Source organism: Poecilia reticulata, chromosome 11 (genome assembly GCF_904066995.2).
Source record: "Poecilia reticulata chromosome 11, P_reticulata-male-v2, whole genome shotgun sequence".
NCBI classification, from domain to species: Eukaryota; Metazoa; Chordata; class Actinopteri; order Cyprinodontiformes; family Poeciliidae; genus Poecilia; species Poecilia reticulata.
The window spans coordinates 7,304,459-7,326,325 of NC_088840.1; the positions used below are offsets into that span (position 1 = coordinate 7,304,459).

At 42.3% G+C, this 21,867-nt stretch overlaps 1 protein-coding gene across 5 annotated transcripts in view; it reads left to right on the forward strand.

Annotated features, from left to right (window-relative positions):
- Positions 1–1,817: 1,817 nt before the first annotated feature.
- Positions 1,818–21,867, forward strand: part of fam49al (family with sequence similarity 49 member A, like) — a 37,909-nt gene continuing 17,859 nt past the window's right edge. Inside the window, exons 1-3 of one of the 5 annotated variants that reach the window (XM_008421479.3) lie at positions 1,819–2,166; positions 17,056–17,149; positions 20,997–21,076. In XM_008421479.3, the coding sequence (XP_008419701.1) occupies positions 21,007–21,076 (70 nt within the window). In that variant the 5' untranslated portion in view covers positions 1,819–2,166; positions 17,056–17,149; positions 20,997–21,006. Of the gene's footprint in view, positions 2,167–17,055; positions 17,150–17,173; positions 18,405–20,990; positions 21,077–21,867 lie in introns of those variants that run through there. The other 4 variants (XM_008421476.3, XM_008421480.3, XM_008421477.3 and 1 more) reach the window with 4 other exon arrangements.

Here is a 21,867-nt window from a genome sequence, read left to right on the forward strand (position 1 = left end):
ATAAGAAATTTGTCACAAGCCATGTTGGGGATAAACACATAGAAGAAGAAGCTCACTTTAGATGAGGCCACATCTATCACATAAAATCCCAATAAAAGACATTGACCTTTTTTGATTCTTAACGATAACAAAAGGTGAAAATGCTTTATAAGACAGTGTCTTAGTTTGGTAAGGGTGCTAATGGTTCACAAGAACACAGTCATAAACGCTGAGCTCTGATAAAGTTCTAGCTTTGTCTGTAATCTTAAAGGAAAAGTGGATGGCTCTTTAAAGTCATCCGGCATGTGACAGCAAGATGGTGTCCTCTTTTACCCATCAGCCTATTCAAATATTAACAATGACCACAGTGGGAAGACTTCATCAACTGGACTGCCCCAAGAGTCACTCCCATGACCTGACCATAAAAGGGCACCACGTCTTTGTAACCCCAGCTGTGGCACCGTAATAAACTGTGGTGAAGCATTGCACAGTAACATTTGGTCTTCAGCTCCTCTACCATGTCCCCGTCCCCCGGCTGGGCTGCCACAAGCGTTGGTCTGGGCAGAAGACCTCTAGACAATAGACTCTCTGTCCCCCCAAACACATACAAACACAGATAAAGTGACAATTCAGGCATGGGTCATTTAATGTTGCCCTTTTGTCCAGGCTTTGACCACAAGGTGTCCCTAACGGACACTTTCTTGTTCATAAAGGTATGCAAACCCTTTGAAATGTTATAACCACAAAGTTCAGTCTATTTTTGTTGGGTTTTTATGCTATAGACCATCACAAATTTATGCATATTTTGAAGTGGAAGAAAAGTGATAAATGATTGTGCACTTTGTTGACCCTACCTCAGGCACTGGTGAGGTGCAAGTCTTTTGGGGTATGTCTTTATTTGCTTTGCACATCTAGAGACCGAAATATTTGCCTTTCTTCTTTGCGAAACTTGAAGCTCAGAGTGAACATCAATCAGAAAGGATTCCACACAACATGAAGCACCCACCTCCATGTGGAGTGTGGGATGCTTTTTGTCCACTAATGTTCTCTGACAAAACCTCTGAGGCCTTTGATGAAAAGTTTTATTTATACTGACATTAAACTTATATATACACATTAGCTGGCTGCTAGAGGCCATTGATCACTCTTGATTTCATTTAGGGGTATCACAGTAAAGCGGTGTGACTGCTGGTGCATTCGACACTTTCCAAAACTGACAAACAAGGGAAACATTCAAATGTTATGGATCCTTGAGCAATGCATGGCAAGATGAGGACAAATGCACTCATAACCAAGCAAAGGCGCATCAGGAGCAAAGTATTGTAAAGTACCGTTTCTCTTTCCACACGTTTCTCTTTCGAGTTCAGTCTAACAAGTAAATACTCACGCCTACACCTCTGATAACCACAGAACATAAAAAGCCATAACATTTCCTTCCCCTTAACAGCACAGTAGCAAATGATGCTCAACAATCACCCACACACTTTGCAAAAAAAAAAATACGCCGATGCGCATCACTGCCCCGCCATGATTCACTTTCATACTGTGCAGACAGAAAAAAGTCACTCTGCCGCTGAAACAATGTCAAACACAATGCGACCCTGAATGCATATGCACACAGATATAAGTAAGTCAGAGTCCCACTGCCAGCAGGCTAGTGGGACATGTTAGTCAAAAGGGGAGGGGGTGAGGACACGCTAGATGTGTGTGTGTGTGTGTGTGTGTGTGTGTGTGTGTGTGTGTGTGTGTGTGTGATGGGGGTCTTTGTGAGCAAGCGAGGTAGGAGGAGAGGGGTAGAGGGAGGGGGACACAGTGTTCTATTTCTCATAGAGCAGCAGCTGCCGTCTTTAGTGCGGAGACAGAGAGCGGGAGAGGGAGGGCTGCGTGGCGTGAGGCAGTGCGTGCTCGCGATGTTTAGGTGAATCTACAGCCTTCTGCCTCACAACCGTAAAGCAGCCTCACTGAGTGCATGCACAGCGGCAACGGACACCTCTTCCTCCTCCTGCTTTCCGTTTCCCCTCTCTCTCTCTCTCTTTCTGTTTCTCCTTGTTTCACCCGGCCGCCGGCGTCTTTACGTCTGTTCGTTTCCGTTCTCCTCTTTTGTTTTTCTCTCCTTCATCCGTCTCGGCCCGGAAAGAAGGAAGGAGCATCGGAGTTGAGAGGCATATCGTCCTGCATGCCCAGCCGGTAAGCTGTGACATCTTTACTCCTCAGCGCTGGTAGAAAGAGCGGAGCTGGATAGTCCCACCCTGCAGCATCAGTATCAGGGAGAGGATGCTGAGCGATGCGGGTCATGATGGGGGGGAGGTGGAGGCGGCAGGTGAACGCTGGGTACAGCTTCCGCTTGGATGGTGGGTAGATGGAAGTATAGGTATCAAATGTAAACCTCACAGGGCTGGTCAATCTTTTTTCTTTTTTACTGCATTTCCCATGTGGGCCAGGGTACTCAAACTCACACATCTGCCCACTTTGCAAACGTCTATACATCAAACCAATAAGGCAAACATGAAGTTTCTGTGGATTTTTCCCCCCTCCAGTAATGTAGGAAATACCAAGAACCACTGTAGCACATGTCACATAAAAATGAGACACATTGGTCAGGCATGTCAGCCGCCCACCCCTCACCTTTTCAGCCTCATCACGTCTCGTGCTTCATACGGAGAGTTAGCTGGGTCGGCAAACAAGCTAGCTAAAAGCAACATAGCCCCAACGCCAAACGCCGAACAGCGTCCAGAAGGGAAAACGGGAGGGGGAGAGAGGGAGGTGAGCTGGAGACCGGGGGAGAAAAAACTGAATGGAGGAGACAAATGAATGAGAGCGATGGCTTTTCCAGGAGAGTTTTATTCTGGCAATTGTGGGAAAGACAAAAAATTATAATTTAATAGGTAAAGAGACGGTGAAAAAAAGCTCGCGAGTCGCCTTGTGACTCTGCAGGTCTTTGTGTGTGAAGGAGCCGAGAGAAGCTACGGATGAAGAGCAAACTAAGAGGAAGAAGAGGTGCTGAAGAATCTTTATGTAGCTGTGACATGCCTTGTATAGTGATAAATTGAATAGTAATATATATACAATTAGTAGTAGCTATAACCTATCATGATAGTAATAATAATAATATTAAATGAATGAAAGTGTGTTGAAAATAAGCATAAAAATGTAGAAAAGTAATGAAAGTATTTTATAGACGGATAGGGGGAAAAGGAAGTAGTCAGCTTGTAATTGAAAGTTCAGATCTGTGTCTGCTCCTCTGGTAATCTACACGCCGATTTTATATATATATATATATATATATATATATATATATATATATATATATATATATATATATATATATATATATATTATCATTGATATTCACTGATGTGTGTCTACACCACTACAGCTATCTTTAAATAGAGCGCACCAGTCTTTGAATCATGTGTGACTGCCTATAGGTTTTCTTTTAATTCCCCCTCAGCTGCTGCTATGGTATTTACTCCGCTGTTGCTAGGACACTCCCTTTGAACATCTTAACCGAGCCTTTCCATTGGCCCGCTGCGGTGATGCAAGATTCCCTCACCCCAAATCTGTCCTGAGCGCCCATAGAAACATGCCCGTCTGCGTTTCCTCCTCGCTCCTTTCTTCGCTGTCACTCTTTTGTCTCACACCCTCCCCTCTTCTCCTCCCTTAGCTCTCCTTTTTTTTGTCTCTCTCCTCCAGTCCATTCCCCCCTACTCTTCTCACCTCTCCGTTATTGCCCCCCAATATACAATTAATTGTCGCTTTCTGCAATCCTCGGCTCGCATCGGTCTTGATGAACTCTGCGCTCTGTGTCACTTTTCTTCCCCTCATAAAGTCTAATTGCCCGCTGCTAAATCGCATCAGCAGCATGTGGGAATGCACATTCATTCTCTCCTGCTGTCTTCGCGGAGGATTGCTGGTTTTGTGCGGCCCACAATGCCCCACTTCCTGCATCCATATGGGGTGAGTGAGGCATCTGATTAGCCCTTCTTACCATGAGTCAGGAGGAGCAGGTTTGACAGGGCAGAAGACGGAGATGGGGGTTGGTGCGTCACAGAGGAGGAAGCTCCGGTTTCAATCACTAACTTGTATGGATTTCGTTAGAATCATTGAGTGAGAGACCAGCTCCAGAGTCATTGATAAATGTGAAGTGGAAGGAGAATGAAAGACATTTTCTTGTTTTTCGAAAGGAAACCACAGAAAAGTGGCTCAAGCTCAGGCAGATTGGAAGGAGGTTGTCTGTCCCTTTCACTTTCCAAGTTTTCCAGCTCACCATGTCTCTGGTTGTATGGTTAGGGTTGTTGTGCTGTCTGTTGTCAACTTCCTCATTCAACATACAACTGGAGCTACTAGACGGATGTTTTACAACAATAACATTCCCACAGGATGATGCTTCCACCACCACGCTCCAGTATGTACGTCTTAATTGGCATATAGGCCAGGTGTCGTGTTTTCTAGCTCTCCCAAATGTTTGCTGTGTTGCTTTTTATTAGCTTGAGGGAAACCAGTGAGTTGTGGCTGTGGATGGATTTTCAGTAAACAGGTTTTCTTCAAGTATTCACCTGTATTAAGCTCCAACCATTACCAATTAGATTACATCTGAGGTAAAATGGTTGCGCATAGTTTTTTAAAAAAATTAGTTCTCATCTAAAAGGAGTATGCCACAAGTTTCAGATTTACCGTTTCTTTTATGATTGTCACAAAATGTAAATGTACGCAGTATGAATACTTTTGAAAGGCCCTCCTTTGTGCACGTCATGCTGTAGGGAACAGGTCTGTCTGAGGTTAGGTCTTCAGATGTGTTGTCTAGATCAGGTAAAATGATGCAAAATCATTTCGACTGTTTACCAAGCGAGGCACGGTGGAGGCTGTCGATGAAAACATGCGCCGCCAAATCCAGCTGTGACTACTCATGCCTGAAATCTATTGAGTCCTCCACTTTTACCAATCATTTAAATAGAAGTAGAAGTCTGAAACATCAAACATGTCTCCCCACACAGCTGCTAATAGATTGTTTTATTTCCAACTTTCAAAACTGGTTGTTAAATTCCCTCCGACATAATAAAACTGTGGGATAAACTGTTGTTTTCTCATCAGTGCATAAAGGAAAGTGCGGAAGAGGAGATTTTTCCCCTTTTCTTTTGATGCACGCTCCATGTTTTGTGCTACTCCTTCAGTGAAATACGGCACCCTGTCCATATGTCAGTTGGAAACATCTGTCATTCGGGGCTTTTCCGCACGAGCTAGATCAGTTACAGAGCCTGAAATAATACCAGAACCCGAAATGTGATCCATCGGCACCTGGTAATCGTGTGCGCGTGAGTGTGTGTTTTTAATCCAGTGTTGTCAGGATTTAGGGATTACGTCCTCAGAGCTGTGATGATCCCGTTAAAGGGGCCACAGGCTGGAGCGCAGCGAGAACCACAAATAGAAAGCCGGAGACTTTATTTGCTGCAGAACAGGACAGCAAAATGTTTAATACTTGCAGCTAAAGTAACGGGGTTGGAAAGAAACATCGACTCACGTGCAAACTTTTATAGACAACACTCTCGTCCTTACAAATATGTTCATATGAACAAATATGCTCATTCGGTTTCAGGATGAAGGTTAATAGTGAAGTGATCGATTCAGATGGAAACGACTCCAGAGTCAATCTGACAGAAGCAGGTTAATTCATGTGGCTCAGAGGCTGAATGAGGAAGAAAACAAACACACTAATCTCAGTTTAATAATAATTGATGCTTGGTAAGAAATATGTAAATGACAAATTTTCTCTCCAGAGGAAGCCAGCAGCAAGGCATTATTATGACTGAGCTGATAATCGTTGGAATGAATTTAGAGGGATTTACTCGTTTAAGAGAACTTGAAATATCAATCTCACTGTCCTGTCATCTGTTCAATATAAACAGCATTTAATACATGCGTGTAAATTAAACGATAAAGCCTTTTAAAGATCCTTGCAATGAATAAACTCATGTAGTTTGTTCTGTTCTACACGAGACAAAACAGAAAAAAAAAACACTGAGCCGCTTTCTAACACAGAATTTAATCGGTTTGTTCTCATTTTTATTTTAAAGATAATAGTACGTGACGGAAGGAGATATTATCTCTCTGTGTGATGGTGTCAAAGTAGATTACATAATGCGTTAAAACACAACATCGCTTTACAATATAATCGTAAATCTTAACAGCTGTTTGTCATTTCAACAGCTTGAGGCAGGAGGCTTTGTAGGAGTCTGTTGTTTCTGCTTTAAATGCTGCAGCACTGTTGGGAACAGTTCATAAAGTTCATGGAAAGGCTGTGAGGAGCCTCTGACGACGTCCAGACCCCTGTTCCTGTAGGCAATGTAAAGCACATCCTGGAAGAGATGCTGCAGCGACACTTTTGGCTCCCGTCACTCATCTCTGCACGGCCCTGTTTCGTTTACGTTCATGCGGCTGATGCTTTCTTGCAGCTCCAGCTGTTGGCCTGAATTAAAATTGTATTTCTGAAATAACTTAAGATTAAATTCAGACCCATATTCATTGAAACCACAGGAGCTTTGTTCAGTTTTCGTCAACTACAACAACCAGCTTTAACATTAAAGCTATGTTTGCAAGTTGAAAAACCAGAGAGATGCTTCAGTTGCTATGACGGCTCTTACAGGTCCATAATATTATTTTTCTGAATGTGTACACCAAAGGAACAGTGCAGCCTACTGTGTGCACTGCTGCTTTTACGAGGTACCAATGCCAGAAGTGCCAATAAATACTTTCTCGAAACTTTGTGTGGAAGCCATTTTGGTTCCAGTAGTTGACTTTTTAAAGCCAGACTTAAAACTGCAGGAGGCCATCTTGTTATATTTCCAATGTGTAACTAGATAAAGTTTGACTTCCCAATACAAACAGAACAAGCAATTTTACTCTATTTCAAAGGTCAAGTGGCCTTGGGGGCCTCCTGCTGGCCTAGAGGTCTGAAACAGTGGTTTAATTTACTTACATTATGTACTGATCTATGTGAAGCTTATGAAGCATGCGTCATGAACTTAACATCAATTGTCTGATAATACATTTTCATATTGAATATTCTTAACAGGAAATTTAACTAATTTGCATTTGAGTTTACAATACAGAAACATTAATGCCAACAATGAAAAATGTTAAATCCATCTTGTAGAAGTAGTGTTTTTATTGTTGAAGGGAAGGATAAAGATTAATACCAATAAAATTAAGAACTCCACTTCATGTGCTTTAATACTTTACAACCAGAATGATTTAATGGACCAAAAAAATTGGTGGAAAACATACTTTCAGTGGTTTGAAGAGAAAAAGTTATAAAGGAATCAAGGAATTTAAGAGAGATCTTTGAGGCAACCTACTTGATTCTGAGAGAACTGAAAGTTTCAAGATCTAATAAATCTTCAATGATTGTGTTCACCTCTAAATGAAACAGAGTAAAGTGGGTCCATTCCAAGCCTGTAACCAAACTTAACTTAAACAAGAACTTTCTCTTTAGTATTGAACGAAGGCAGAAGTGGGCAAATTTCTGAGAGTAATCAGTTTACCTCAGATCTGCCCTCGTGGGACTTCCGACAGCGTTGTGGCCTGCAACTTGTCGATGAGATCAATCGCTGTCCACTAACATAAACAGATAGTCCAAATGAATGTTCACCCTCTGGACATATTTGAGATCGATGCCACCAGGTCTAGGGAAGCTGGAGCCGATGGGACCAAGTGGGAGGCTGAAGTGAGGAGGGTGGGAGGAGAGAGTACCGTTTATTGTTCTGCTGCTAGATTTCAGGGAGTGAGAGGGAAAATCATCTCTCAATGTCTACAGCGGGGGAAACAAGTATTTGAATTTACATGGCAGCCTCATTTTGATGTAAAGAGACAGAATATCAAATAAATATCCAGAAGGAATTTGTTATATAAACGTTGTAAACTGATTTGCATGTCTACAAGCAAAAGACGTACTTGTTCCTCTACACTGGAGTAGAAAATCTGACTCACAAGACTGGATAAGCAGTCATTTGGCACATAAATCTATCAGCTACCAAACACACCTGTCCATAGATGCATTCTCTTTCAAAATCTAACCACTAAGATGTGTACGACCTAAGAGCGGCCAAAGAACCGCAGGGCCAGGATTGTACTTCTGTCAAAGGCTGGAGGGGTCTACAATCTGTTACATGCTAAATGTGTTTATTTGGAACTGACAGATGAAAAGACAATCAATGGCCCTCAGTCTGAAGATCCATGCAGGATGTAGTCTTTGTGAGGATGATCAACAGAAGTATGAGGAATCAGATTTGAAAGCAGTACTGACTACTGTCACCAAGAACCTTTTAGCGCAGCATGCTCTGCTGAATTGAAATCTTGGACCTTCCTTACATTCTTGAGAAAAAATTCTGTGATCAGATGAGACTGAGGTCATTGACATCAGCTTGACCCATTTGATTTTTAAGAAGAGAAAGGCTGATGAATATGTCTGGAAGAACTCTTTCTACACAGCCAAGCATAGAGGTGGAACTATCATGCTTTGGGGCTAATGCACGGTAGCAGGTACTGCAAACTCTGGAGGAGAACAGGAACTTTCTTTCCTCCGTCAGAACACTGAGGATCACCCAAAACATGTCACCAAGACAACAAAAAGGTTAAAGAAGAAGACCTCTGTGCTTCTGAAAATCTGTGAAGGGATCTGACACTTTGGGTTGCAGAAATGCAGCAAAGAACCCTGAAGGATTTCTGTAAGAACCAGTGGGCCAGAATCCCTCCTGAGCTAAAAACAAACCTGGTGACCTACTACTGAAAATGCTTCTGCTCTGTGCTCACCAGTAAATATTTCTCACACATGTTCTAAATGCTGTTTTTCTGATTGTCAAAGACTATTTCATGTAAGTTAAAAATGGGTTTTTAACTTATCAGAAAATGAGAGACTCAAGCCTCATCTCCATTGTCAAGTCTCACTCTAGACCAGGAGTGGGCAACTCCAGGCCTCAAGGGCTGGTCTCCTGCAACTTTTAGATGTATCTCTTCTTCAGCACACCTGAGTCAAATAATGAGGTCGTTAGCAGGACTCTGAAGAACTTGACTGCATTTAGGAGGTGATTCAGCTGTTGGATTCAAGTGTGTTGGACCAGGGAGACATCTAAGAGTTGCAGGACACCGGCCCTCGAGGACCAGGATTGCCCACCCCTGCTCTAGACGGTTAACGTCCAATTCGGTTCTAGCCAAGTTGGATTTTCCTGCACTGGCAGTGCATTCCTCACTGTGAGGACATGGCTATCGATGCTCTGATGATGTAATTTTGTGTGCGTACCCCTGGGTGCACAGTTTCTCTGAAATTTGTTGGTATATCTTTCTTCATTGTGGGTTGCCCCGTCCAGTTGAGCCTGTGTGCATTTTTCCACCACAATTGATGAAAAGGTTTGAACCTCAAGGTTTGACCATGGAGGTACCTATTTGCAGCTTGCCATCTCAAAACCACTACAGTCTTGTCAATTGAAAATGGTAGTTGAGATCTTGCTGTTGACATAAATCCACACACCAGTCAACGAATGCAATCTGTTGCCATTCAAGCCTCTTGCACCCAATACCTGGCTGGGTCAGGCTAGTACCACTCCTGATGTGAATCCAGAAAGTCCCTTAAATTTATTGCCTACAGGTTGTTGATGTAAAATCTGTAAAATCTGAGATCAGATTATATTTCTTCTTTTTTGCTTGACTAAGGCAAAAATCTGCAGTCAGTTTCTATTTTTAGTGCAGCAAATTGGGTTTATAGTTCAGTAAGCAACAGCTGAAATATTTCAAGATTGCATCATAGCAGAAATACTCGTCATTCCTCAACCGACGCAGGTTTGCAGAATCCCATTTTAGAACCACACAGGCTGTCTGATTTCCAGATTTTTTGTCGTTATACAGTAGACTACGGCAGTCCAAAACCGAAACCCTGCATCCATGTTCTATATTTGTTTGGTCAAATGGACATTTACCTGGAGTCAATAAATTTGATGTCATAGGTGAACTGTTTTAGTCTTTTCATCATTGCAAGTCGTGCAAAAGTTTTCAGTCACCTTATGGAAGCTCATTAGTGGCAGAACAGAGAGAATGACAGGCGTAGCGTAGTACTGTGGTATCAGTTCTCCTTACAACTTTTTTTTAAATCAGTACCTCTGTAAGTGTCTATGTGTGTGTGTGTGTGGGGGGGGGGTGTGAAAGTGGCTTTGGAACCCATTTCCTTAATGGTTCAACTCTATGAAGTTAAAACAACAGGGAGTGTTTGTGTGGTTGTGTGTTTGCTCCTGTGTTCATGCCAGATCCTAGCATGCCATAGACACACCAGGACGCTGGCGGCCCCGGTTTTATTTCATGTTTGATCAGGCTTGTGAGACAATTCGAACACAGTTTTTTTTTTAATGTTTGTTTCTTTTCCCCCCTCCAAATCAATAGGTTCTCATCTAGTTAGCTCCCGTTGCTATTTGTCATCAAAACAACAACAAAAATAGAAGCTACACACACAACAGGGATAGAAAATATCCCATTAGACAGGAATAAACCTGAAAAACGGCCAAGATCTCACGCTTTCACACCGGGGATTGACCGCATCCATTTTTAGTCCACTCTCTTCCTGCTCCATCAATCCCACCCCCCACCGCCCTGCCGCCCCGTCAGCTCTGCCTTGCGCTGAAGCCAATTTCCGGCGTTTGAAGGTGCTGCTGCTGCTATTCTTCTCCTCCCAGTGGAGCTGGGAAGAGCGTAGCGCTGCATCGTCTGCCATGTGAGACGCGCTGCAGCACTCTGTGATGGAGCATCGCCTCCGTCAAGGACGGGCCCAGTCGCTCCAGCGGGCTTCAGCGCACTGAGCTCAATATAGACTGCCGGTTGCACAGGGGGTCAGGGGTCAATTCGTTCCTCCTCTGTGGTCATGAGCCGCTGGCTGTGGATTTAAACACAATAGGACCCAGTTCTGCACTTTATTGGGTCCGCTCTTCTCTTTCCCTGCGATATTTTTAGATTTTAGTTTATTCATAATGCCAGTTTGGCTTTTTTGTCCTTGTTGGAGCAGCCACTGTTTTTCACACCATAGAACGACGCCTGTTCACCCGGTACAATTTTACTTCCTCGTTCCATTCTTCCTTCCTGATGACTTTTGCGTCGAACATAATTAGATCCATCACCAAAAGATAATCACCGGCATTGCACTGTGGATTTTTAGTGAAGTTATTACAATGTTTTACATTTTTTATTTTGAAGCTATTCACTGACATCTAACTTTCTTAGTCAGACATCTGACTTTAGTGGGAGTTCTTGTTGTATCTTTGACTAAAAAAAACAAAGGAATAAAACTTAACCAAGTTGGTTTTGCTGTTTTAAAACTGTAACTTTATAAAACTTTGATACAAAACAAAAATGTTCAGCGCTGTTCCTGCACTTTAAGATCCAGAGAAAATGACTGATATTTCCCCCTGCACACATTGTGTACATTTACCTGCACACAATCAGTCAGCTGGCTGAAAGGAAGTTGACACACATTTCCGATGCTTATGGAGAAAAGTAATTGGCAACTAAGGACTGGTCAGGTCGTGAAAAATAAAGACAATCCTGGAAGCTAAAGGAGTGTTACCCATCTCTTCTCCATAAAACATCAGTCAGACATCCGACCTTTAGTGACTATTCAATAAAGAGGGGAATGGCCAGAAAAATAATATTCAGAACAATATTCATTTAGGATCAACTACTTTACATATATTTTGCCAAAGTCTGTATGTGAAATACAAATAAATCATAACATATAACATTTTTGTAACAGTACTAATCAATATTTGTATATTATGTGGATTTTTTCATGAATATTAAACACATTTTACGTAAACATTTGTATAAATATAGCAAAACCATCAAACTGTCTTGATCATTTAAAAAAAAAAACTCATTCCAGCTTAATGCACATATACGCAAACCATGATTAATGTAAAATTACACTTAGCCTAAATCTGAGTTAAATCAGACACAATTTGTCTCTTCAAATAAACTCAAACGTCCTTTTGTTTCCCCCCATTTAACGTGACCCGGCCTGTAAAAGCAGTCACGCATGCGGCCGTCCCCCGACCCGCAGCAAAACAACGTGTGAGCATCCCACCAAGGACAAAGAGCAGCTCGCCTGCCTTTGTTTACAGATAGCGGGGCTTCTGGGAAACGGTGTTTAACGACTGCATTCAGCATCATCAGAGCCCTGAAAGAACCAGGTGTGTGTTCTCGCTTCGACAGGCGCTAATGAGCAGCAACATCCCACTTCTCAAATAAACATAGGAGATACTATTAAGTCTGAAATGCTTCTGCTATTCTACGGTTGTAAAACCCCAGAAGCCTTATCGCCATATTCATATTAATATTCATGGCTACATTAAGTATAAAACATACTCTCTTGGTGGGGAAAAAATAAGATTAGAAAGTAAGACACTTCATTTTCTCAAAAATTGTCTGTGACTGTAAGGAAAAAGATCAGCAAAAAATACAAATATGTGGGTTAGTAATTTAAAGATAGGATCTGCGCCTGCAGGGTTACCATATATTTAACTTTTTTGCAGTTTATTTGAAAAATGACTCCAGATCAACATGTTTTTGCATTAAAACATGCCACAACATCCCTCTCCGCTTCTCCAGGCATCCTCTCCGCTTTTCTTTGTCAGCTTCACAGACCAGGCTCACAATGCTCATTTGCAATCGCCCTTTAAGGAGGCGCACCATGCGTGCATGGCTCTGGACCGGGCACCCGTGTGTGTGTGTGTGTGTGTGTGTGTGTGTGTGTGTGTGTGTGTGTGTGTGTGTGTGTGTGTGTGTGTGTGTGTGTGTGTGTGTGTGTGTGTGTGTGTGTGTGTGTGTGTGTCACAGAGGAAGGGAGAATAAAGGGGAAGGGGTTGTGCAGGAACATCATAGGCTTCGCTTTTAGTTTCCATCTCTGATATTCTCTTTTCCTTAATGAGAGACAGTTACATTTATTGGTGCCTTTCAAAATAAAGTGTATAAATAAATAAAATCATGTTGGTGATGGTTATAGCAGGAGGTTTGAAATACCTAAATGTAGTTACTGCTTTGGATTTTCAGAATAAATTTTAGGCTCGCTTCAAAATAAAAGCTTACAGGTCCGATTAATGCAAAAGCAAGTTCCAGATTACCAACAGAACGAAATAAAAGTTGTTCTAATAAATCTCTAATTTTTTAAAATGAGAGGCTCACTCTTTTATTTGTTGACGTACTTTGAGTAGCTTTTAAATGTCTCAGTATTTTAATAATAATTATGGATATCCTTGCAGATTTAACGCCTCATGTTTCATAAATGAGTTAATAATAAAACAATGTTCCACATTGCTAAAGAAAGTACGACAAAGGTCCTTTTTAATTTGCCTTTTCTCAGGGTTAGCAATTTGGAGTACCAGGTTTAGGTTTTTATGAGTACTCTTCAAAATAAAAGCCTCCATATTTAATAGAGCAGATTATGGAACAGGTCAGATCCACAAGTCTTCAATATTGTTTTTTTTGCAAGAGTGAGCTTCAAATTCCTAATGTACCCAAAACCAACTGGGTTACAAGTTGGGATTTTCAGAATAAAAATGTAGAAATACTGCAGTAATAAATGCCTTAAGATTAGCAATGGAAAACAAAACAACAAAGAAAAAAGTTATGACATTGACAACATTTGCCTCTAGTTCAGGTATCACTTGAACTTTTGAGATATTACTCAGCTCCCCGATGTGAACATACTTCACTGTGACAGCTATGCATCATAGCAACTGTCCAAAAGTAAAATTTCTGTAGCTCAAATCTCATAATTGTGGTTTCCTTTTATTCTTTAAAGACAAAAGTGTCTATCGTTGGGTCTAAATCAGATTGGAAAGGCATTTTGGTGGCCCACAGAGCTACAGGATAAGTGGCAGCCATCGCCAACATTTCCTGAGGATTTTTTTTTTTAGTTTCCTTTCAGTGCATCAAGTATATCTTTGGCCTGAGGCCAGTTGGCTGTAGGAATCCATTAGCAATGATGTTCTAGATGCATTTGACAGAGTTAGCTTCCACTTTATTCCAGAAACTCACTCTTTGTCACATATGCTGGGTTTGTTTAGCATTTTCTCTCTCCTTTCTGTCCTTAAACAACCTGATCGTCCTGTTGTGTTCTAAAAATTAGACTTGCATGGTTTAGATGAGGCCAAAAAGGCCGTCTGATTCCTCTCTCTTCGGAGACACAACCACAGCCTCCTGCTCTCGTCGCTATCTTTAGATATGCTGACAAAGGCAGAGGATCAAAAGAACAAGTCAAACAGGTGTGTGAGAAGAAAGGTGGATCAAGCAGAATGCATCAAAGAGGAGACTTTAAGGCTGGAGAGAGCGAAAAAGTCAGACAGATCGGATTAAAAAAACATTTCCTGCAGACTTTTCTTTATCTTATCAAAGAAGTGTCTTTTTCAGCACGTTGTACAAGCAAGGCTTTCTATGTGAGCAGTTTGTGAGAAAGCTACGACAGCGTGCAAGAGACAAAAAAAGGAATAAATTTCTGCCAAAAATCTCTGAAATTTTGATATTAATCCCAAAAATTTTCTAGAACACTTGGAGATTTCTCCAATGTTCCAACTTTCAAAACTCTGAAATTTCCTTGTTTTTTCTACAGTTTCATCTTAGCATTTTTGAGTGTTTTTTTGTAGCAAATCTTTGCCTTTTGAAACTCTGACATTTCTATTTTTTTTTCTAGATAAAACCCTGAGATTAATCTAAAAATTTCTGAGCTTTTTGCTGGAAACGTACTCCTCCTTTTGACGATGGGCCTGATATGCTGCTGCTGTTAAAGCTTTCCAGACCCTTCTGATGGTGTCTGCTCTATGGAGAAAGCAGAGCAGGCTAATATTTGATTAACGGGACACTGATTCATGGTGACGCTCATAAGTGCAGTGTCAATATCAAAGTCTTCCGGGGATCAGACTGATTGGGTTTAGCCTACTTCAGAAATACACACTAACCTTATGAACTGAAGCTGTAACACACAGATTGTTTTCATTTTTGATATGCTGCTCAGACAAACAGTATGGTGTACTGAATGATGTGATGCACTGCAGAAATGCCAAATGTTACCAAGTATTTTTGCTCTGGTTTAGTTTTTAGGTCAAATTTCTTTGTAGACTTGAAATAAGACAAAACTGAACACTACACTTGCTTTCCCAAGTCGCCAATATGGCTTCTACTTTCAAGTCAAGTCAAGCTAATTTGTCTGAGGAAGTAGCTCATGTAGTTGGAGTTCATAAATGTCATTATTAAGAAAAGTTTGAAATAGCTAGTTTAGAAACCGGTCCATTCCTTCTCCCTCCTGCTGTGTTTGTCGATTAGATCAAATCGCCTGAATTGCTTAAATTTAAATAATGTTGAACATTTGTAAAACTGGTTAGTTCCTTTGGGATTTCATGGTTTTTGCAATCAGAATAACTGATTTTGTTGGGCTAATTCAGAAAAGCTTGTGGGGAATGTTGAGATATTTGCGGACTTGTCTGTGAATGTGACTGTTTTGTTACTTGCCACATCGTTATCGGATGATAACTTCACATCAAGTAAGGCTGTGGCAGCATTGGCTGTGAGACATAATGCCCCCTGCAGGTGGAAGTTAACATAATTTAAACCCAACATTTTTGACTTATTTTGCAGAAAAATTGCAGAAAACTCTAGAGAAAATGTGGGGATCTGTTGATTCTTGAGTGGATTTACTTTGACAGTGTACAGGTACAAAACTGCTTTGATTTGTTAAAATAATATTTGAGCACACAGGTGTTATTTGGACTCTAGAGGGCCACATTAAGAGCTATGACGGGCCGGATTTAGCCCCTGGGCCTTGAGTTTGACCCATATGCCCCAGATAGTTGCACCTATTCTGCTCTTGGAGTGTGAAAGGCGAGTGCGATGATATTACGCACAGCTCGTGGTTAAATTAAAAAAGTGCTGAGAATGCAAACAGAAGGTTTGGAGCTCAAACAGCGAACGGAAGCGCTAAGCTAATTAGTAGAACTGAAAATAGTAATCCATCAGCGCTATAAGAGCCCTGGGCTTAGGATGAAATTGGAAACTTGCACATATTTAGATATATTTTAATACTTTAATACAAAAAGCAACAGCTCTGATAGGTTTAGCATATTGTAAGTTAATGAGATTTTGTATATGTCTTCAAATACCTTCTCCTAACAAAGCAATAGAACAGATAAACCTCCCTTAACAGATGATGTTCCCCTCGGTTATGTCCACAGGTGTGAATTTGACCTATGCACAGGGGTGATCAGCAGCCATTGACCGTTTGACCTGGGTCAGTTTTTGTCAAGCTCCCGAAGTAAATCACTGGATGTGGAAGTTCCACAAGAGCAAAAATGTTTCCTGGATGAATCCGGAAACACAGGAAACAGTGAACCGAGTGTGGGCCGTCGTTATCCAACCGAGGTGCCGAGCTGAAAACGCCGAGCCATGCCTGAGTGTGTGTTGCCATGAGAATGAGAGGCTGTGTTTCCCTAGCAACCACTCTGCAAATATGCCACCTTCCTCCAGTCTGCACTCTCTCCTGATGAGATTCAATGATGCAAGGGCGGCAGCAGCAGTGTTAATAGTTACACCAGTCAGCGGGTCAGACGTGGCCCAGGCTGCATAAGAAGCACAATAATGAGATTAATTTGATGAGCTTTAAAGTACAGAAGAAAGCGCGACATGTGCGTTCAGCTTTCCAGGCATTGGTTTAACAGGTAGCTTTGAAACTGAGTTAGCAAAGTTTATGTTTCTCACTTACATTTATGTATAGCTTCAATATTGCTCCTTTAAGAAGGCTCCTTGTGTAAGCCCACAACACCAGAAGACTGGAGGTTTTAACCTCATATTACAGGCCTTTACGGTCAATTCTAATATTTTTACTAAAGTTGAATTTTTGTTTGGTGGTTCACATTTCCAAATGATGTATTGATGTTTTTCAGCCACAAAACCGAAAAGAAAGATTTTTCTTCACTTACTGCCTGGTCAAGCACCAGCCATTTTGCTGTGGTGTGTAGAGTTTGATGATGATCCTCTTTCTTTCCTGTCCGTCTTCTCCAGGTGTCGGGTGCTGATGCTGTAACCAGCGCAGGGAGCTGAGAAGCCCTGGTTGATGCAGTGAAGTGTTCCAGTGGGATAAACACAAGCAAAGAAGGTAGGGAAACAAAAGACAGTGAGCAAAAACACATTATTTTTTGGACAGCCGGCTCTCTCGGCACAGCTGCTGAGTGGGTTTGACCCACAGGCCGGTGAGCGTCCCGTCACTCGAGGGCAGTTTGTGGTTTCCAGAAAGTCTCTCAGAGGGTACAGAGGAAGCTCAAATTGGTGAGTTAATAGAAGTTGGACTTGGCAAAGAGAGCGAGTGCTGTGTCTTTGCTCAGCTGCTGAGCTGTAACAGGAGGATTCTTTCAGCGGGAGCTGAAAGGAGCCAGGAAGGCTTAGCTCAGCTGCTTGGCTCCCGGTGTGAACCAGGTCTGCTTTTCATGCCCATGTGGTCGCAGAGATGTGTCTTCATTGAGACTCGAGGAGGCCCCTCAGCTTGGTTCCTCCTCTTTGCTTCCCGGTTGCATAAGAGGGATTCTTTGCTCCACTTTCACTCTGGATATCTAGAGGTTGCGTCTGTTTGCATGTATGAGAAACTACTGCGACCAGAAGCCAGCGATCGCACTTCCCGATTCCAGGAATGTTTTGCCTCAATGCTCCAACAGTCAGTGATCTAATGACTATTATGCAATGTGTGGCCCCTATTGCCTTCCACCTCCTTCTTAGACGTCTTTGCACCCAAAGGCCACCAGCGAGACCGAGTGGCCCCCTGACGGAGATGTCCTGTGACAAAAGAAGGCCAAGAAGTCGGGAGAGTGCTGCTCAGTGGTGAAATGGAGAAGTGAGGCAGAAAGGAGAGCTGCAGGGAATATTTTTTGAGGAACCCATTCTGGTGTCAGAAACTAAAAGAGAAAATGAGATTCTTAGTGCAACAGAAATGTGAGTGGCGACAGAGAAGCATCAGAAACAGGCAGAAATTAACAGAGTCTCGGGTCTGCGGAGAAAACCTCAACGCTGCGCAGCATCGCCCTCTGAACAAGGTGTGAACAAAGAAAGAAAGAACTGAGCAGCATCCGGGTCGAAGCTAATAGAGAAAACCACGGGGCTTTAAATAGACGTCGAAAAGAGAAGTGCGAAGTGGACTTCACACTCAGAGGGAGGAAGAGAGACACAAGTACGAGTTTACATCCATCTCCAGAGAGGCGGCGAGTGGCAAACCGGAGCCGCTGGGGGACTCTGAGCTGGAAGAACTGGGGGATTTACTCACAGTGACGCTTTCAGAAGGCACAACGAGAAAGTAAGACAGGAGGAGAGAGAGTTGGGGTGAAGAAACCAAGGAAGAGGATCAGCACCGAGAGGAAGAGAGGGTAAGACGACAGAGAGTCTGTGAGATGCTTGTCTAATTTCCTCCGTCTGAAGCTTGACATGCCGTGGCCTTGTGATTGCCACAAGCGAGGTGCAGTTTCATTTTAAAGACACACATCACAGGCGGTAAAACAGCGACCGTTTGTGCAAGCTTCACACCGTTTCTCCCTCCATCCTCGGTTGCGGCGAGCAGACGGCATTGCCAGGCCAACGGTATCCTGGCAACCATCCGCCGAGCACTGCTCTGGGGATGGACCTCATGCTGCTCCAGTCTAAGCTTCTCATGTGTGTGCTGATATGTGTGTGGATACCTCTGACAAAGGGAAACATTGCGTCACCTGGTTGTAGTCGCTCGTTGTTGAGGATGTGGTTAGAATCTTCTCGACTTAACATCGCGGCCCCTCATTAAGTCTCCCGTTCATGTATTCTCCAAGGTTATAAGGCAAAGTTAGATAAGGTGTGGGCTAAACTTGTTTGTTGGAGCAATGACTCAGCATGCAGAGGTACTTCTTTGCTGATGTAGATGCAGAAGGATATTTGAGGAGGCATGGGTACCATCGGAGATGATGCAGAACGTCAATACCGGCCGGCTGTGTCTCGGTGCTGCATTGCGACCCCCGCTCTCATCGAGTGGTAATGAAAAGACTGGGCCTTGTTCTTTTTCTGCACGAGGGACGGCGGCATCTCGTAAACATGTTAATGCTGGCTGTAAATCCTTCCTACATGGACCGATAGGCCCCTCCCGAGTGCTAATATAGCACATAAAGACAGCAGAGGAAGTAAAACCTTGGCTTCTGTCACCAAAGTTCTCCCGTTATACAACAAAAAACAGATTTTACATCCACAGAGCTTTGTGTCTGTTTTTGCCGTACATGTCCCTGTTTGGTTTAAACTTGCTTGCTGGTAGTGAATGTTCCTGTTCCTCTACCTGCTCTAAAGACGCTCGGGAAAACTTTGAATCTCAGCAGTATGATAACATACCTTCAGTGCCTTGCAAAACTGTGCATGACCTTTGAACCTTTTCACATTCTGACATGTTACAGTGACAAACCTTGATGTGTTTCACTGGGCTTTTATGTTAGACCAAAACTAAGTAAAATGTGAAGAGTGCGGTGGTTTTCTTCTGATACTCAGACTCAGATGCCATGTAACCAACAAAAAGGATCTGCCTGTGGTAGTTTAATTGCAGAATGAATTTGGGTCAGTGCTCAGAGGAACTAACAGCATCACAAAGACCACAGCAGAAAGATCCAGGATGAAAGTGTTGTGAGGTTTAAAGACGGATTACAGGACAACTGTTAGTCCACATCTCTGCTATTGTTTAAAATGAACAAACAAGTTGGTTAGACCCGATGAGAGGACAGATGAAACTAAATAATCTCCAACTTCCACACATTCCCAAATCAGCTCCTCTAGACTAGCCTTCAGCAATTAGCAAACATATGATTGACCTGCGCTTCTAATGAGCTCATTATGGAAACTATTTCTCAAAACAGATAATGGAAATGTGTTGTTATGATGACGTGCTGAAGGCCATGTGTCGGAAAGAGCAGGAGCTTCTTAAAGAGACAGAGGCCCAATTTCAAGGCATCAAATTGCAAAGTCAAATTTATTTTAAGTTATGTTTGATATATACAGTATTTTTAAAACAACTTAAGGTAACGTAGTTACTTAACTGTGCTATAAAGTTGTACTATATATCCGGAAAATAAGTTATACTGTATGTTTAAATATAATTCAGAATCTTTGGGAAAACTTTAGCTGGAGATAGGCACCTGCAACCCTCCTGACCCCACAAAGGGACAAGGGTATACAGAAAATGGATGGATGGATGGATGGATGGATGGATGGATGGATGGATGGATGGATGGATGGATGGATGGATGGATGGATGGATGGATGGATGGATGGATGGATGGATGGATGGATGGATGGATGGATGGATGGATGGATGGGAAAACTTTAAAATGAATGATCACATTCACATTTAGTTTCTTATTATTTCACAATTAAAGACTACATTTTGTCCATCTACTCTTGAAATCCCAATGAAATTCATCCTTATGACCATAATGTTGCAAAATGCACATGGATACTTTTGCAAAGCACTGTACTTCTCATTCTATCTGTGGTTTTTTTAGCTTTGGCATCCACCATGTTGGTTCAAAGGTGAAAAAAAAAATCTCTGCACAGCATCTATAGACCACTGCCTATAAAAACCATTAGATGGGAGCAGTCTGTATATGGCGGGTTCTTATTGGGTTACTATAGTAATGTAAATGGATTAAAACCACTGCCCAGCTCTAGTGACTCTCAGTAAGTGAGCTAAATGATTCGGCGCTGGATTTAGACCACACTGTAAGTGGATACAGCATATTGGACATAAACTGTGATCAGTGACACTGATGGCTGAAGCGTCTGCTTCCGCTCTGGAGATGCTGCCTCAACAGAAGGACGGAGAAGACGAGGAGCGAGGCAGAAATGCGGAGGGGTTAGATGAACCTGAGGTGTCCTCCATGTCTCTGCTGTGTGTTGGATTGTTTCCTTGCGCGCTGCCAGGTCCTGTATGCATTTTGTTGTTTCCTCCTGTCCAGGTCGCTGGCCATGGGGAACCTCATTAAGGTCCTTGGCAAGGATTTAGAGAACTGTCCGCATTTTTTCCTGGACTTTGAAAGTAAGTGAGCGCCAGGGCGTGTGTGCATGTGTCTGTGTGCTTGGATTGTGAGTGTGGAGCGGAAGGTGGCGCCGTGGGAGGTCGGTGGCCGGGTACCGAAAGGGTGCGGGGAGGGAAATGTTGGGGTGTGAGCTGCTGAGTCGTTGATGGTGTGATGGAGTGTTGTTGAGGGTGTTGTTTCTCATTATCAGATGCTCTTCAGTCCCACTCTCACTCAGATAATTGTGTAGATACCATCGGCATTTCTGGGAATCAGAACAGAATCACCTGCAGCAGACAAGGCTTGACGTTCTAACGCCCTAAACACAAACACCTTGATTTCATGGTAATGCAGCATTCACAAAAATAAAGTACTATAATCACCTTTGCTTAAAATGCACATAAGGCTTTTTTTGGGGTTAGGGGGATAGTAGGAGAATCCAGAGAAATCTCATGCATTCCCTAAAGCCAGGACCAGGAAGCTACATTTTATTTGTATAATTTTTCAGGCTGCAGCTAGCAATTATTTTAGTAATCATTTATTCTATCAATTATTCTGACAATTAGTCAAGTAATCCAAAATTAAATGGGCACACTTACAATATTCAAAATGTGTAAAATAGGCAAATAAACAATTCAGTTACTTTTCTGGGTAAGAAAAGAAAAACTGTATTGCTTAAGTTATAATAAAATAGCATTGCTTAAGTTTAGTGCGCACGTTTATTTGGTTACTGAATTAGTTGTCGATTATTTCAATAATCACGATTAATGCGACTAATTGTTTCAGCCCTAATCAGTTTTATTCACATTTT